The sequence below is a fragment of the Penicillium taxi genome (assembly GCF_028828555.1).
Source record: "Penicillium taxi strain IBT 34144 chromosome Unknown utg000004l_segment0_segment0, whole genome shotgun sequence".
Lineage (NCBI taxonomy): Eukaryota > Fungi > Ascomycota > Eurotiomycetes > Eurotiales > Aspergillaceae > Penicillium > Penicillium taxi.
Genome location: NW_026643206.1, coordinates 6,226,462 through 6,242,717, shown reverse-complemented (window position 1 = coordinate 6,242,717; position 16,256 = coordinate 6,226,462). Strand labels below are relative to the sequence as shown.

The window sequence follows — 16,256 nt, the reverse complement described above, 5'->3', positions numbered from 1 at the left end:
ATAGCATCGTCAGAGTCTGAAGATAATCGGAGATGCTTGGGAGATCGGAACGATTGAGATCGCCGATCCCCTATTGAAAAAAAAAAAAAAAAAGAAAGAAAGAAAGACTATGGCAAATGAGACTTAGGCTCAATATACCGAGCCTAGAGACTTTTAGCGCGGCTCCGGCATAACCTTGGCTTGAACAAATACAACAACTGACATGTTTCCATATCAATGGGGTCGATAGAACATGTGCTGATAACCTCGTGGCGAACGACTCGAGCACGTTCGGTTTTACTTCTGTTGACACGTTTCATCGTACAAATATAGTTCCCCCTTTAACGTTCAATCCAGGTACTGGTGACCGGCGGAGTAATGGAATGGGAATGGCGGAGAAGCTCTTGTAGATCCACCTAATCCACTATTGAGGACGGCAGATCATGATCCAAGCCAGATCAATTGGCCCTCCCACGAACTACTGGCCCACTATTGGATAATGAGACTCTTTTCGTTACCCGGCTTCTCCTATTGTGTCGGCTCATTGTCGGTAAGGTTCTCAGTAGAATTGCAAGACTGATAATGGTTCCAAGGGTTGCAAATGTTTATTTTTTTCGTTTTCGTTTTCGGTCCCCCCCTGAGATAAGTTCCCCAGTCCAATCCCATTTCTCCTATTGTGATGTGAAAGTTTGAAACGTTCAACGGTCGTTTAAAAAAGAAAAGAAAAAGCATCAGGAACTCAGTGTGTGCTCCTTATTGTATCATCGATGGCCCCAGTGGAGGTACAATCCAATATCCACTCGTGACGCCCGGGCCGGATCAGCTTGGGACCCTGTGAGATACATCGGACTTTTACCATCTTGGGCTAGTTGACCCGATGGGATATAGGGGAAGATCATGTGTACCTGGACCTGGATATTCGTTGATACTTCGATATTCGGATCATCTTGTTGGAATCGACAATCTTGTATTGATATCATAATTGCCTAGTAATTTCTTCATAAATAACGATCAGCCAACTTCTGGAGTACTAGAGATATGTCCCTTTTTTGTTTGCCTTTGACCACTATCTCATAAGCCAAATGATCCACTCAGGAAAGGATCGACTTGACACTGATACCAGTAAGAAAGTAAAAAAGTAGAAAAGTGGAACTGGGAAAGGTGGGAAGTGGAAAGTGCAAAAAGGGAAAAGTGGACGTTGACAGAAACCGACGGTCTGGGTAGAAAGTGGAGAGTTCCCATCCCAGATCCAAGGAAATTTACTCTTTCACTCCTCGTTAATTTCCCCATTTTTTTTAATATTATAACAGGGGTTCTCCTCCTCTACTTCCATTCCATCCGTGCATTATTTTCCATAATGAAAACCTCAATCTCTTCAGACGTGTGGGAGAAGAAGAAGGCGTTGATCGCCAAGTTGTATATGGAGGAGGAGTGGCCTCTCAAGCAAGTCATCAAGCAGATTCGTTCCGACAACTTCAACCCTAGGTGAGCTTACTTCTTACCTTCCATCTTTGCTTCTTCTTAACATCTTCCTAGCGAAACCCAACTGCGAAGTCGGTTGAAGAAGTGGCGCGTGACTAAACCATCTCGTCAAGCACGCAAGAAGACTCAGGAATCCATCGAAGATGTAGACTCAGAAAAGGATATCAAGGCATCTCCATCATCTCCTCGTCATTATAGACCATCTCCAGTGGCAAGAGAGACATCTATCGCTCACTCAGACTGGTCAGCACACTCAGTCTATGCTCCTCTTGAATTGCAGTCACAACCAGAGCATAATCAACATCAACATCATCATCCAAAGTGGAACACCACACTTCCAAGCCAACAGTTGACTCCAAGCCCTCACATGAGCACTAGACATGGTGTACACACCTTCTCTCACTCTAACATATCAGGCTCACCATCCTTTGAGCACTCCACTCACACATCCCCCGTGAGCGAGGGTCTTCTCCTGAACACTACCGCTGCCCCAACTCCCACATATGGAGCTTACCCTCTTTCACCTATCTCTGGAATCCCCAGCCCTGGCTCAGGCTCAACCTCAGCGCCTGCAATGGTTTCTACTATGGCGCAACAGTGGCCTCAACGCGTCTCTGAAGTGGGTCTCAACCCTCCCATGCACAGCCCATGGTATCATATGCCCTTCGAGCCTGCCACTCCTCCCGCAGGTGTCCCTCACTCTGCACCCCTGATCCCACCAACTACCTACCGCGACCACATGCCCATGGGAGCACATGCTCCAGCTCCGGGAGTCTACTCCCCCGCATTCAATCACTACGGCTCTGAAGCCCCAGAGTACCACCCTAATTTCTGGAAGACAGCAGGCCAGTATGAATATACTCGACCTGAGCCGTCCCGTAAGCACCTTCCATATCAAGGCCATGGCCACATCGTCTCAATGCAAAATACCCAGATGGCACCACAGCCTATAATATGTGCCCCTATGGCTCCATACATGGGCTAAAGAAATAATTTCCGACCAATGCCATGCCAATGCCATGCCAATGCATTCCGGGCTTTCCACACCCAAATTCAAGTGGAATCCACTTTTGAAGGGATCTGTCTGACTACTTGTGATACCAATTTCCTTTTTTTCTCTCATATCGTCCATGTGTTGTTCTTTAATATCTTTTTTTTTGTTACCACTGGACATGGGTTATCTGTCCCAGAACAGATCTTTTGTACAACATACATATCTTGGTGTTGGGACGTTTCTTACTGGCGTTGATTCAGCGGTTCTTTCTGTTTCTTGTCTGTTGATACCTGAGTGCATGCATATCTGTATATAATCTGTATATAAGGCTGATGTTTTCTATATATAACCTTTCCTCCCAAATCTTCAACCTTGATTCCCCATTATGTACTACGTAGGTAAGCTGCCAAGTTGTCAAGTTATCCGAAATTGGACCTCGGCATTTGCGGGGAAAGCTCAATATTCAATACTCATATTTTAAACCCCAGAATCTCGAAATCTTCCCATCAATTAAACCACATCCTAATTCAATCAACTCAAAATGCGCGCCATCCAAGTCAGCGAATACGTCCAGGTCAGTCCCCGCAGGACCCGTAAAACAAAGACAAAAAAGAAACTCACATCTACGTCACAGGGCCCTCTAGACCTCAAGGTCTCATCCGTACCAACACCAAGCCCATCACCTGATAAATACCTGATAGAGATACACTCAGCCGGCACAAACTTCTTCGACATCCTCCAAATCCAAGGCAAATATCAAAACCAACCCCCACTCCCGTGGATCGGCGGCGCCGAGTTCGCGGGTACAATCGCTGCCATCCCGACGGCATCTACAAGCGCGCGCTACAAGGTAAATCCATTAACAAGATCAAAATTATATCTAAATCCACCTATCAATTTGTATATTCCTAACAATCCCAAGGTCGGCGACCGCGTCTTCGGCGCCACACAAGGCGCATACGCAACCCACGTCCTAGCACCAGAATCAGTCCTCCTCCCAATTCCAACAGACTGGACCTTCGCCTCCGCAGCCGGCCTCTTCGTAACAGCACCAACCTCCTACGGCGCCCTCGTGCACCGCGCATCCATAAAAGCCGGCGACTGGGTGCTCGTGCACGCAGCTGCCGGCGGCGTCGGGCTCGCCGCAGTGCAAATCGCCAAAGCGTTTGGAGCAACAGTGATCGCGACGGCCGGGACGGCGCGAAAGCGCGAGATAGCGGCCCTGTTTGGTGCGGACTATGTCATCGACTACACGGCTACAAACTGGGCGGATGAAGTGAAGGCGCTGTGTGCTAAGCATCGGAGCGGAAATGGGGTTTCTGGCGTTGATATCGTGTATGACCCTGTTGGGATGATCGAGGCTAGTCTTAAGTGTGTGGGGTGGAATGCTAGACTGCTGGTTATTGGGTTTGCGGCTGGGAAGATTGAGAAGGTTGCGCTGAACCGGGTGTTGTTGAAGAATGTGAGTCTGGTCGGGATTCATTGGGGGCAGTATGCGCGTTTTGAGACTGAGACTGTGCGGACTGTTTGGGAGGGGATCTTTGAGTTGGTTAGACGTGGTAAGTTCCGGGGCACTACGTTTTCGGATGAGAGCTTTGTTGGGTTGGAGAGTGTTCCGGCTGCTTTAAAGGCACTTGGGGGGAGGGAGACGTGGGGGAAGGTTGTTGTGAATGTGAAGGAGGAGAAGAGAAGTAGTAGTAATAGTAGTAGTACCAGTATTAGTAGTAAGCTCTAGATGATAGATAAAGAGGTAGAGAGAAACACAACGTGTTGAGTGCTAATTGATGTGCTATATATAAATTTGAATGTAGGTGCGCAAGGAGTCATGCTCTGGTAAAGAAGACCAAATCTTAAGAAGAGAATTCAGAAGAGTCGAGCAAGTATAACATGAACTATGAAGGCCCTTGATTTGCTCTAGCAACTCAAAAATAAATGACCCGAGAGACCCCCTCGTGAAAGGAGAAATCCCAGGCTTGCGATCCAGCTCCAGTTATACACGGCCACAAGACGCGACACTGTGTAAACCGTCCTCCGAGAAGGGCCCGTAGAAAGTCCTTTTGGGACTGGAACAGCTGGATGGCAGAGTTGCGGTTTGTAAATTTCCACTCGTGTGGGAGTGCTGGCACTCTTTTGATGGTGGTGGCCCTGTTGTTAGTTCATTAGTATCTTTTCAGTGATTTGAGCAATCATCAAGCTCATTTTGGGCACGGAATCAACATTAAATTCTGGCCATTGTTGGTGGTGAGACGAAGGGATGAAAATCTAGTTGAGGCTAAACGCGGTCTCGCTTAACTCTTAGTCAGCATCAGCCAAGTTAAACTAACTACTTCGGACAAAATAAAGTAAATCCCAAACGAGCCGCCACCCCAGAACACCATAGTAAACTCGAAAAAATTGAATATCACATCTCAACAACCATAACCCTGATATAATTTATATATTCAGTGAGGAATAACGATAAGAGTATTCACAAAGAATCAGTTCATTTGAACTAAATTAAATAAATATATGATGGTGGTATTATAGATTACAGTGTAATTTATCTATTTTAGCTTTAAGTACACTCTACTCGATCATTTCCTATTCCTTCTTTCTATGTATTTATTTAATTAACTACAAATAATCCAAATTCAAGATTTGAAATCATTTCAACTGGTGGTTGTTGAAATATGATGTTCAATTTTCTCGAGTTTATTATGGTGTTCTGGGGTGGCGGCTCGTTTGGGATTTACTTTACTGGTCAAGCAAGCTAACTTTTATGATAGGATAATAATGAATGAATGTGTAATTATCATAGCAAGCTCCTGTAAGGATACTGAAGCAAGTCACAGATCAGACAGAAAGAACCCAGAAAATAAACGAAAACCACCTTAATAATATCCTCGTTATCCATATCGTCGTCCATATCGTCACCATGGCATACATATAAGACTAAACGCTCGATTAATCATTGCAAATGGTCTAATATTATGCGCTAAGGTGCGGCAGCCTGGGCTAATGATGTCTCTCGCGCATCTGGACCGTCGTCGTCCATCCTTGGCAGCAGATCTTGCTCATGCCATGTCCACACCAGCAGCACTGAGGTCTGGGAATGGCAGGCGTTGCATCGGCCGGAATTGGACCCTTTGGAGTGGTGTCTGGTTGATCGGTGAACTGCAGTCGTCGGGGTATAGGAACTCGTCGAGACTCATTCGGGTCCGAAGGGAGAATCGGCTTTCGCACATTGTTTCTTCGAGAGAAAGCTCTTCCCAATCGTGATTCAGAAGGGAGGTGCTCAGAAGTGGCAAGTTTGGCATACACCTCTGATGGCAGGTCGTGCCAGTATTTGCATTGACAGCATATGACAAACAGTTTCCCAATGACTTGGTTCATTTGCATGGGCTTCACCTTCTGTCTGGTCTTTCTTCTCCACAAGCCCAAAGCCCCTCCCAGGGCCGGAGATGGCTTGTTTGGCACACTTTGGATTTCAAGGTGTGGTGGGCTTCTTGCTTTTGAAATGGGGGCCTGTGGTGTAGACTGGACAGGTTCCTGTTTTTTGGGTGCGTCGATGCTGGCGGGTGCATCGATGCTGGCGGGTGCATGCACCTCTTCATCCGCAGTATCGTAGCTCGATCCCTCAGAAGAAAAAGAGTGCCCTCGTTTGTGTTCTGGCTTACTCACGCTTTGGGTAGCATCTTTACTTCCAGCAATTTGACGATTTCGGTCTGTGGCACTCTGAGAGACGGTTGTACCTGCCCCAGATCTCGCACTCTCACTACTGGTTCGACCCGGGTGTCTCAACGGGGTCGCTGGGCGCTTAGAAGGCTCCTCCACTCGAATAGCCGTGCTGGGTTGAGTTGCTACACTTTGGGCGCCACTGCCACGCAGGAGCGACTGGGAAAGGCGTAATGGCTGTGGAATGATCGACTCATAAGCACAAAGTGGGATCGATGCTGTCTGCGGGTCTATCTTATTCGGGTTCATCGCCAGCGGAGACGACTTGTAAGCCTTTGTCTGAAGCAATCTGGGCGCGCTGTTATTAGGGAATGGCTTTGGGCCTTTTGGAGCCGCTTTGTTCTCCTTGGACGCCGTGGAATGGCCCCATAAAGCCGCCATCGGGATATCGTTTGCAATGGAATGACGAATTGGCTTGTTTCCCTTCTGCATATTGCCGTTGGCTGTGAAGGCAATAGACGACCGGTTAGCTACACTTTGCTGCAAACTGGATGAATTGATTGGAATATTGCTTCGTTTGTTGTCTGGTTTAATTGGTTTGCCGACGTGTTTGAGCGTGGCAGTGAATACCTCCCTGTCAAGATCTCTCTTGGGATCATCTGATTCAACGTAGGATCGAGAATCATCGTCATCTGACACAGGCTGGCCATTCAACTGCATTTCTGGTATGTGCGAAGTGTCGCTCGCAGTACCCAGGCTATCGCGCTTTTGCTGCCATGCCTCAGCCGCCCTCCAATTCTCGCGCAAGTCGTCTGACTTGAGGGTTGAGTGAATTGAGTGAGCTACTGGCGACCCTGGCGCACGAGAAGCTTGGACTTGGTGGGAAGCATTTAGAATGTTTCCATGCTTGGTCGCTAGCTCTCGAGTGACCGCAGCGCCGAAGCGTTCAGGCAGCCCCAGAGGTATAGTAGGTGGACGAGGAGGACCCTTTTCAGACGAATGAGGCTGCGAGCTCTCCGTCTCACTATCGCCAGCCACGGAGCTACCTCGGGATCCCCGTCGGGATCTTGAGAAGAAGTCAGAGAAACTTGACGAGCGACGTCTCTTCTCGGTGCCGACACTGGAATCCCTACTGGAGCTGCCATATGGTTGCTTCTTGACTAGTCGATTCGGACCCCTTTCAACAGCGCCTTTGTCTAGTCGAGTTTGGGCTTCCTCTAGCTGAAGCAGGCGTTTCTCCAATTCCTTGCGCTCGGCTTCGAGGCGTTTGGTGGCACGTCGCTCACTGCGGCTAGTCTCTTTTTTCTCACTCTTTTCCTTGTTGTTCTTCCTATCCTTCCTATCTTTCTTGTCTTTTTTTTCCTTCTTCTTTTCCTCCTTCTCCTTCCAGGTTGGAGAAGAACAGATCTTGTCGATCTTTGCATTTTGAGCTTTCTCCATCTGAATAGCGTCTTCATTCTTGGGAATAGTCGGATGAACCGAAGGACTAGAGTCTGGAGTACCAAGAGACGGCATACGAGAGGTCAATGAGGGAGAAATGACCGAGTTGGGACCTGTCTCGTTGAGTGATTCTCCGGGAGCATGACCCGTTACTAATTCAAATTTATCGCAAGAACCACGAGAAACAGAAACATCTTTGGATTGCGCCTGGGGGGACAGAGGCGGATCCAAGTCACTTGTGACGCTCTGCTGTTCCTTCTGGTTAATGAGGGTCTCACAGAGTGGGGCCGTGGGTGGAGGATTGACTACCTTATCCGATCGATCGAGGTTGAGCATGCGCTGAATCTGTTCGGAGAAGGATGATCTCCTTTTATGGCGAGACCGATCCGTCGACATGGTTGAGAATGAATGACGGAGAGAGAGAGAGAAAGACGAAAAGAAAAACAAAGGAAAGGGGATGAAGAGAGACAAAGGTTGCGCAGAGGGGGAAAATTGAAAATCACGCTGTGCTGGTCCTTATGCACGTCAAATCTGAAACTGCGCTTTGTCTTCCGATTTTACTTAATCGAGATCTGACAGGTCAGAAGAAGGAATCAGATAAAGCAGACCCGATTCCATCAATTTAAAGATTAGTCTAATTCAACTCAACCTTGGAATTCAATTCTATTTACTACTGTTCTGTTGAGACTAAATCTATTTCTGTACTAGTCTGTGCTAATTATAATCGGGACATTCGGATTGGTAGTCGGATTGGAAATGTTAATCCTATCCTATAATTTACTAACTAGGTATACAAACTAGGTATACAAACTAGGTATAGTAAGTGACAACTATGAAATAACGAATAACATCAACAATTGAATCCATGGTTCTTTCCCGCACAGCCCCGCTTGGCATTGAATGTCAACGTCTACCTTAAGATCTATCGATCTACTCCTAAACCATCTTCATATACATATACCTCGGTACAACACTGCCATGGCGAACCAGTGGGGAGCACCTCCCAGCTATGATACATCTCAGTCCCAAGCACATCAAGATCCCCCACCATACCACAACTGGCAGGAAGCTGTACCAGACACTTCCATATTTCCTCCACCACCCACCACAGGCTATTACTCCTCCGGGACCGGGAATGCATCTGCAGACGATGCAGAGCGAGCTCATGAGTTTTGCGACAACACACCTCTCTGGCTTCCTGAACGTCCTTCCGAAACTGTATACAGCTGGGTACAACAGCACGACCTGCGACCTGTCCGCCAACGAGAATACATTGGAGAGCTCACTCCAAATCCCAGGGCTAAAGGACTAGGTCGGTGGTCTGGACGCACGGCTGGTCGAAACGGGGACTGCGTTGTCCTCACCCATCTTCCCCTCTACTTTGCCGCTGTAGACTCACCTTTCCTCACTGAACAGCGCAAGACCATCTACTTTGAAGTCAAGCTGCTCGGCCTGCGTGCTGGTCCAGACGGGGATACTAGTGGCTTTTCTATCGGGTTTGCCGCGCAGCCGTTTCCCTCCTGGCGCTCGCCGGGCTGGGAGCGTGGAAGTCTGGGAGTCTTTTCTGATGACGGGTGTCGATTCGTCAATGACTCATTTGGCGGCCGTGACTTCACCCCCGCATTTCAAGTGGGTGAGACTGTAGGTCTCGGTATGGTCTTTTCTCTACCAGATCGGCTTGGGGAGGGTCCGAAGGGAAGGAAGCTGTGCAAAGCGGAGGTGTTTTTCACTCGCAATGGTCAGAAGGCAGGGGGGTGGGATATTGACGAGGAAAGAGACGGCGACGCTGGTGGGATTGAAGGGCTAGAAGGGGACTTTGACCTGTATGGGGCTATTGGCTTGTTTGGTGGTGTGGATTTTGAGGCGTGCTTCAACCCTGCAGGCTGGCTTTGGAAGCCTGTACAGTAATGTACAGATTGGCTGCATATTCCCGGCTTAAGGTTACGGGTCCCAGGATCCAGGCACCCAGATCGATCTTCCTTTCCCTCATGGAAGCATGGAACACTATGAAAGGATGATGGTTGGTTAGGAGGTTCAAATTAACTTTACAATTGACAGGTCCATTGCTTAAGCCAGTGTTTTTGCTTCAGTCTCCGCTATATCGGCAATTAGGTAGATCAGATTCATTGAACTGTACCGAGTACATCGGACCTGAGTACCCTTGTAAACGGACTCGACCAGGCCTAGACCACGAACCCATGCATATCAGGAACGAGCAATCACGCATGACAGGAAAACAACACAGAGTAATTGAATGAAATCCCGCCACAAGCGACATAATGTGAGTGGATAATTTTTCCAAGGTTCTCGTGCATTACAGATGATATGATATAGCCCTAGAGATCCATGGATGACACATGTCTCCAGCAACGTACAGGGTATTTCAACGGCCTCGGTATACCTACAGACGCACCTGCAGATGGTCTATTCTAGAAATTATCGGCTACATCCGCTTCTACACTTGGGGAATACGCGCATTAGTGGCTCGGGGGGAAAGAAGAGGTGCATCCCCGATATGCACTATGGTATCAGTATGACAGGAGTATAATAATTCCTGTGTTGATCGAGGTGCATGAACAGTACCTCCACGATTGACGTCAAGGAGTGATGAAATAGTGACAGTGACAGTGACTACTTCCTATTTTTTATTTCCTATTTTTTATTTTCTATTTCTTATTTTCTATTTCTCACATCATATTTCTCATTTCATATTTCTCATTTCATATTTCTCATTTCCTATTTTCTATTTCCTATTTCCTATTTACCTGCCTAGTATCATTAGCCACGGGTCTAACCTCGTCTTTCTTAACTATTAGTACTAGCCAGTTCATAGTCCCCGGAATGTTGTCAATCATGCGTTTAACCTTACTATGTGGCATGTGCAGATGTCGTGAGATCTACTCCAAGTTCACGAGGCCTAGAGGTTCCAAGTTCCCGGGTTGCGTGCTTAGGCCTCATATCTCAAAACTGCCTCATACCTCGAGGCTTGAAGCCCTAGAAAGAGGCCTGAGCTACAATATAAATCCTGACCTATGGGCTAGATTAATGTAAGAAATGCCGTGCTGAATAAAATTCTTCTAGTCTAGATCATACATTTTCCAAATCACTCATTTCATTCTATTCTAGAGGAGGGGGGGAATTCTTGGCAACAGTAGAGAGGATCCATCCTAATCGGTAGCGTCCATTAGTTTACAAAACTACCAACAACCTAGGCAGGAAAGGGTAATGAAAATGACATGTCAGAACTACGGAGTACAGAGCCTCCGGAGAACTTGGAGGTAAAAAGAAAAGAGGGGGAGATCTTAGACAGGGTGAGTTGTGTGCACGATATGGGCATAGTGGACGGAGTCTACGGCCGTTGCAATCCAGATCGCGCTACTGTTGTACACCGTGCACCTCAAAGAGTCTCCATACAGTTATAATCCCGCAATGGTGGATATCTTCCTCTCGGCCGTGGCCTACTAGTAATACTAGTTTGGAGTAAGTGGAGCGAAGAAGACAAATGAACGATGGATCAAGGACAACACATTTTTTTTTTTCGAAGATCCACAGATTGCTTTTGTGAGTTAGCAGTTAACTAGTTAGTTGTACTCCGTCCTGTGTCTACCTTTGTATTGTGTACAGTAATGCTAAGCACTAATAAGAGCCCCACTGGTTGACGATCTGGACATTCCTGTTCCGCCCCAGAGAAGTAGGAGCCAAATAGAGGTCAGATGGTGAATTGGACAGGGCTAGAACTAGAATCAATCGCACTATTGAGGTTGCATTCTGGAGACGTCCCAAGGTTGTTTAATGTTCCGGAGATACCTAGGTGAAAAGATGACAAGATAAAAAGAGGAAAAAAAAATAGATATAAGCATGGATGTTGACCTTATATTAAGTAACGTGATTTGATGCATGTCATTATTTCCATCACATCTCTATTTTTAATTCTACTCTGTAGATGAATATGTATTGTCTCAATGTCCAGCTGAACAGTGCCGGGCACTACCGGGATTGGACTTTGCTAAGTGGAACCCTCGACTGTGGAGATATGGCTAATTCGTGCTTAGAGTCCGTGCAGCCGAAATACGCGTCTGTTCCACTCAAAACATATGTGATCGCAAGGTGTGGTCTTCGGCCGAAGTATCTAGGAAGATGTAGAAAAGAGTATATCTATTCACTATAGTAGGTGGTATGAACTACTTCATATATCAAAACAAAAGTACTTGCATATATATTGTATCGATGTTTTCTTTTTTCGGCAATTAAGTTTGACCTGCGATCAGATCAGAGTCAGTTTGATCGGAGCTGAACATTCTATTTTACTAGTACAGTACAAAGATAGTATAGGATTACTAGCTTGAGTCTGCATTATCTGCCACAGCTCCCCCTGTCCTAATAGACGCCCTTCGGTACTGCGCGCCTGTGTGAACTTTGGAAATAATAGGCATCTTACCCGTGGTCTTGACTAGTGTTTTACTTGCCACTTGACTTCGGTTGCCTTATACTATTTGCCTATCGTACGTTCGCGTACTATATCCATGAATGTACGGAGTACAGAGTAGTACAAAGTATCTAAAAGCCCCACTGTCTAGTAGAACGAGCGCGGAGTTACTCATGACGATCGCCGCTAGGATTCCCGTTTTCCCGTATGAAGCATGGACAGTACTTCTGTGAAGTGGGTTCTCTCGGGTCTTATTCCCTTCGTGAATCAACACAATAATTATAATCTTTAATCTTCCGTTTTTATTTCTATTATCTAAGGAGTACAATTTCCTCCGGACTGTACTCCAATACTCCAATAATATAATGGATGGAATTATTTACCACGCTAGTAACTAAGTTCTACTCGGCGTTCAGCCGAAGCCTTCCACAAATCAAGTCATTTAGATAGGAAAATAAAAAGAGAGATGTCTTAGAGTAATCTAGTAACTATCTTAGTCTATGACTGTCGATCATGCAAGAAAATAAAATATAAGGTGGCCTGGACTCCGAACCGCGCGGACAATAAGAGGGGTTTCCCTTTCGGTCCTTTTAGTTCCTTTCAGGTACTTTTTTTAGGTAAAGCCCTTGAGAATCTTGCATCGGGGATTCTCTCCCTGTTAGCTCGTTTATTTTTACCCAGGTACGAAGTAAGAAAAGTAAGAAAAGTAAGAAAAGTGTAAGACAAGGAATGAGATGGAATTCATAAATAGCACCTAGGTACCAGTTTGTACAGGGAGGCACCTTGATACTATCTTGTTAGGTATGAAGAGATAGATTGTGGAAACAAATGAACAGCGCATATATTATAATATACCTACTATGTAGGTAATAGATACTGTATTATACTTCTCCACTCATGTCACTTGGCATGGATAATCATTCTCTCCACTCTTCAATTGTCTCCATCTAGATCCAGGGTCTCTGACGCACGAGGCAAAACTACACCTGCAGCACACTCAAAACGAATAAGGGCGTTTTATTTACTTTTATCTTTTTTTTTCTTACTTAGCAAATAATATTCTTCTTAAGACCTTCAATCCCCTTTCTTCGATTTTGAATTATTATTGTCGTTCTGCTTCTTCTATTTCTCTCTCCCTCTTTCCCTCGGGCTGGTGTGGAGGCTTACGACATTCGCTGAATATCGTTTACTTTCGTTTCTGTGGCTTTATACTTCTACTGCCAGCCCATCCCTACTACCCTTTTGAAAAAATACATATAAATCAATTCCGGGATAATCCCCATTCAATTGGGTCACAGAACCTTATATAGGTCATCAGGTAAGGAAATTCTTTCCCCGAGATCAGAAACAATAATTCAGGGATTGGAACTAAACCTGGACATCAGTTGAGATATACATACAGGTGGACTACAAAGGAGGACTACAAAGGAGGACTACAAAGGAGGACTACAAAGGAGGACTACAAAGGAATTGGAACGCTACCATGTCATTTCCCTTCTTGCGAGCATTCATCGCCCTGTTGTGAGTGATATGCCATTACTTAGTGAATCATGCAAACCTTGACTGACATGTCTAGTTGCTATCGTTACCTCCGTCTCGTGGTTAATCTGGTCTCCTTTTGGTCATTTAAACCAATTCCACCACCAGAAAATCCAAAGCTGACCTCTCAAGATGTCACGGTCATCATTCCCACGCTGGAAGGCTGTGGAGAGGAATTGGTTGAGACTGTTCGGTCGATTCTCGCAAATAGACCATTCGAGATCCTCCTAGTGACAATCGAGGCTAATCGAACGAGGGCAGAGGAGATGCTCAGCGCAATGCCAGCGTCAAAGTCAAGGGTCAGACTGTTCACAGTCACGCATCCGAATAAAAGACGCCAAATGACGAGAGCCATCCCAGAGGTGACTACGGCCATCACCCTCCTCGCTGATGACGACGTGAGCTGGCCTTCAACTGTACTTCCGTGGGTCTTGGCCCCCTTCGAGAAGGACGAGCGATACGGAGGTGTGGTTACCTGCCAGCGGCTGCGTCGTGCCGTGGCTCCTACCTTCTCACAACGTATCTGGGGCTTCCTGGGAGCTCTTTACCTGGAACGACGCAATTTCGACTGCGGGGCCACGACAAACGTGGATGGAGGATTGCCTTGCATGTCTGGCCGGACGGTGGCATACCGAACCAAGATCCTTCAGGACGAGGGCTTCACCTACGCCTTTACAAATGAGGGTTGGTGGTGGGGGAAATACCAGCTCAATGTGGATGACGACAACTTCATTACTCGATGGATGGTGTCGCATGGTTGGGAGACTTACATGCAGTACCACCCCGAGGCTGAGGTGCTTACCACGCTCGAGACAAATCCCCGATTCCTGAAGCAATGCGCCCGTTGGTCTAGAAGCAACTGGCGGAGTAATCTGACGAGTATGTGTGACGAGATGCATATCTGGTAGTAAGTGAAACCCTCCCCTTTTTTTCTTTTCTTTTTTTCGTTCTCCTTCTCCTTCTATCTTCCTTTTTGCAAGGTGACCATTCCAATTGGACCATGATCTCTTTCCGTCGTCAATGACCGTGGTAAACCGAAAGCTAAAGGGAGAATGGCGCTGTGACATGGTACCTTTGCATTACTAACACTCTTCTCTAGTCGACAGCCATGGAGTGCGTATGCTGTGCACATGACAACTTTGTCGCCTCCAGCTCTTTTGGGGGATTTGCTGCTAGTATGGCTGTGCTACCGGGCAACTATTCCATGGGGCGATGTCTTACATGGCCGGGCCATGACCTTCCTGTATCTGTGGATGTTCATTAGTAAATGGATCAAGTTGCTCGGTCATTATATTCGATACCCAGTGGATGTGTTCCTGATACCAGTGTCGATTGTATTTGGTTATTTCCACGGCGCAATCAAAATGTATGCCGTGATGACACTCAATGTGGTAAGTTTCGTTTTTTTTTTTCCTCTTAGCGTCTTGGGTGGGGTGCTTCTTATTGATCACTGGACGCTTTGACTTCTTTCGTGCAGCTGCCCTTTTTCTCCACTTCCTTTCCTCCGTCCAACCTCGTATTTTGACCCGTCTTTTCATCCTACTATATTCGCTACTTCTTTTTTCTTACCTCTAACCTTCGTCCTTAGACTACTTGGGGATCACGTGATGGCGCTGATGACTTTGATATGGAACGAATGAAGAAACGCTCCGATGCCGATCGAAGCAAGCGTTCCTATCTACCCAGCTACTCTGGGAACTATAGTTCTATTTTACGATAGGATTGAAAATGTACACAGAGTGCAGACTCCAGAGTACACACACACATCTCATTCCTCACCCCTAGTCGGGTTCAGCATGCATGGGTCTTATTCCCGCTCTGGACCCTCAGTCTTACGATGAAATGCCGTGACGACAATTGTTTCGATCGTGACCGAGTCTTGAATGTGCTTCTATTGGAGGGGACTTCAGTCCTGATTCTAGATGCGTCCAGCGCCTTTGATATCTTTTTCATTTTTCTTCCTTTTTCCATCCCCTTCCCCATCCCAATCTGGAAGGTGTGTTGATTTCGACCATCCATATCAGATGAGTCGATCCAGGCTCCAGGCCCCAGAATCCAGAATCCAGACCAGAGCAAGAATCTGGTGTCTGCACAAGTTCAGCTTGTGAGATCTCAGAACCTTGGAAGGCTCATGTGGTATCAAGTCGGCCCTGGTGATTCAGATATTTTCTTTTCTATCTTCCTTCCTCGCAAATTGATTGGTCAAAAATACCAATCAACACTGGAGTGATATCTTTGCGCTCCTGTAAATTATAAAAAGTATGGCGGGATTTCGTGATTTTTCTCTTATTCTCGTCCAAGCTAGCTTTTGATTCCCCTGGATTCTTTGCTGCTATCAGCATTTTTGTCGATTTTCTTGATTCTTGTTTTTTTGTTTTTTTGTTAGATGCAAAATGGGAGGTTTTATCTGATAGTCATATTGATAATTCATAATGAAAACAGACTGCTGCAGGAACTTGAAAGCAATCCATGAGAGAGTTCTAGTCGAGAGTTTTTCTTTAGGCTCAGAGCCATCCTGGGCAAATTCCAAGATTGTTCAAAGCTTGGAACTTGACTGGGATGTGTCACACTGACTCCTATGAGCATCAAGACAAAAATACCTACCTCGCTGAGGTACTGTTTCCCGATCTGGAATAGGCGAAGCATGTCAATGAATATGGCTAGTTTAAGTTTCCGAGCTTATATTGGAACTGATAGGAACGTACCTATGTAGTTGGGCTGGCAACTTGCTTCCAATGGCCT

At 46.3% G+C, this 16,256-nt stretch overlaps 5 protein-coding genes across 5 annotated transcripts; 4 read left to right on the top strand and 1 right to left on the bottom strand.

The window, feature by feature from the left end:
- Positions 1–1,336: 1,336 nt before the first annotated feature.
- On the top strand, positions 1,337–2,446 carry N7495_007223 (Clr5 domain-containing protein; the record flags this gene model as incomplete). Its single annotated transcript, XM_057209874.1, has 2 exons — positions 1,337–1,464; positions 1,516–2,446. 2 exons carry the CDS (start codon positions 1,337–1,339, stop codon positions 2,444–2,446), a joined length of 1,059 nt encoding a protein of 352 aa, XP_057063648.1.
- Positions 2,447–2,996: 550 nt separating this feature from the next.
- Positions 2,997–4,292, top strand: N7495_007222 (NADPH:quinone oxidoreductase family protein; the record flags this gene model as incomplete). The annotated part of the gene is made up of 3 exons (XM_057209873.1): positions 2,997–3,305; positions 3,378–4,152; positions 4,267–4,292. 3 exons carry the CDS (start codon positions 2,997–2,999, stop codon positions 4,290–4,292), a joined length of 1,110 nt encoding a protein of 369 aa, XP_057063647.1.
- A 1,157-nt stretch (positions 4,293–5,449) lies between these two features.
- On the bottom strand, positions 5,450–7,945 carry N7495_007221 (uncharacterized protein; the record flags this gene model as incomplete). Its single annotated transcript, XM_057209872.1, has 1 exon — positions 5,450–7,945. The coding sequence occupies one exon, from the start codon at positions 7,943–7,945 to the stop codon at positions 5,450–5,452; it is 2,496 nt and encodes an 831-aa protein (XP_057063646.1).
- Positions 7,946–8,527: 582 nt separating this feature from the next.
- On the top strand, positions 8,528–9,457 carry N7495_007220 (SSH4 family protein; the record flags this gene model as incomplete). Its single annotated transcript, XM_057209871.1, has 1 exon — positions 8,528–9,457. One exon carries the CDS (start codon positions 8,528–8,530, stop codon positions 9,455–9,457), a length of 930 nt encoding a protein of 309 aa, XP_057063645.1.
- A 4,001-nt stretch (positions 9,458–13,458) lies between these two features.
- On the top strand, positions 13,459–15,234 carry N7495_007219 (glycosyltransferase family 2 protein; the record flags this gene model as incomplete). The annotated part of the gene is made up of 4 exons (XM_057209870.1): positions 13,459–13,496; positions 13,552–14,421; positions 14,614–14,905; positions 15,103–15,234. 4 exons carry the CDS (start codon positions 13,459–13,461, stop codon positions 15,232–15,234), a joined length of 1,332 nt encoding a protein of 443 aa, XP_057063644.1.
- Positions 15,235–16,256: the final 1,022 nt, after the last annotated feature.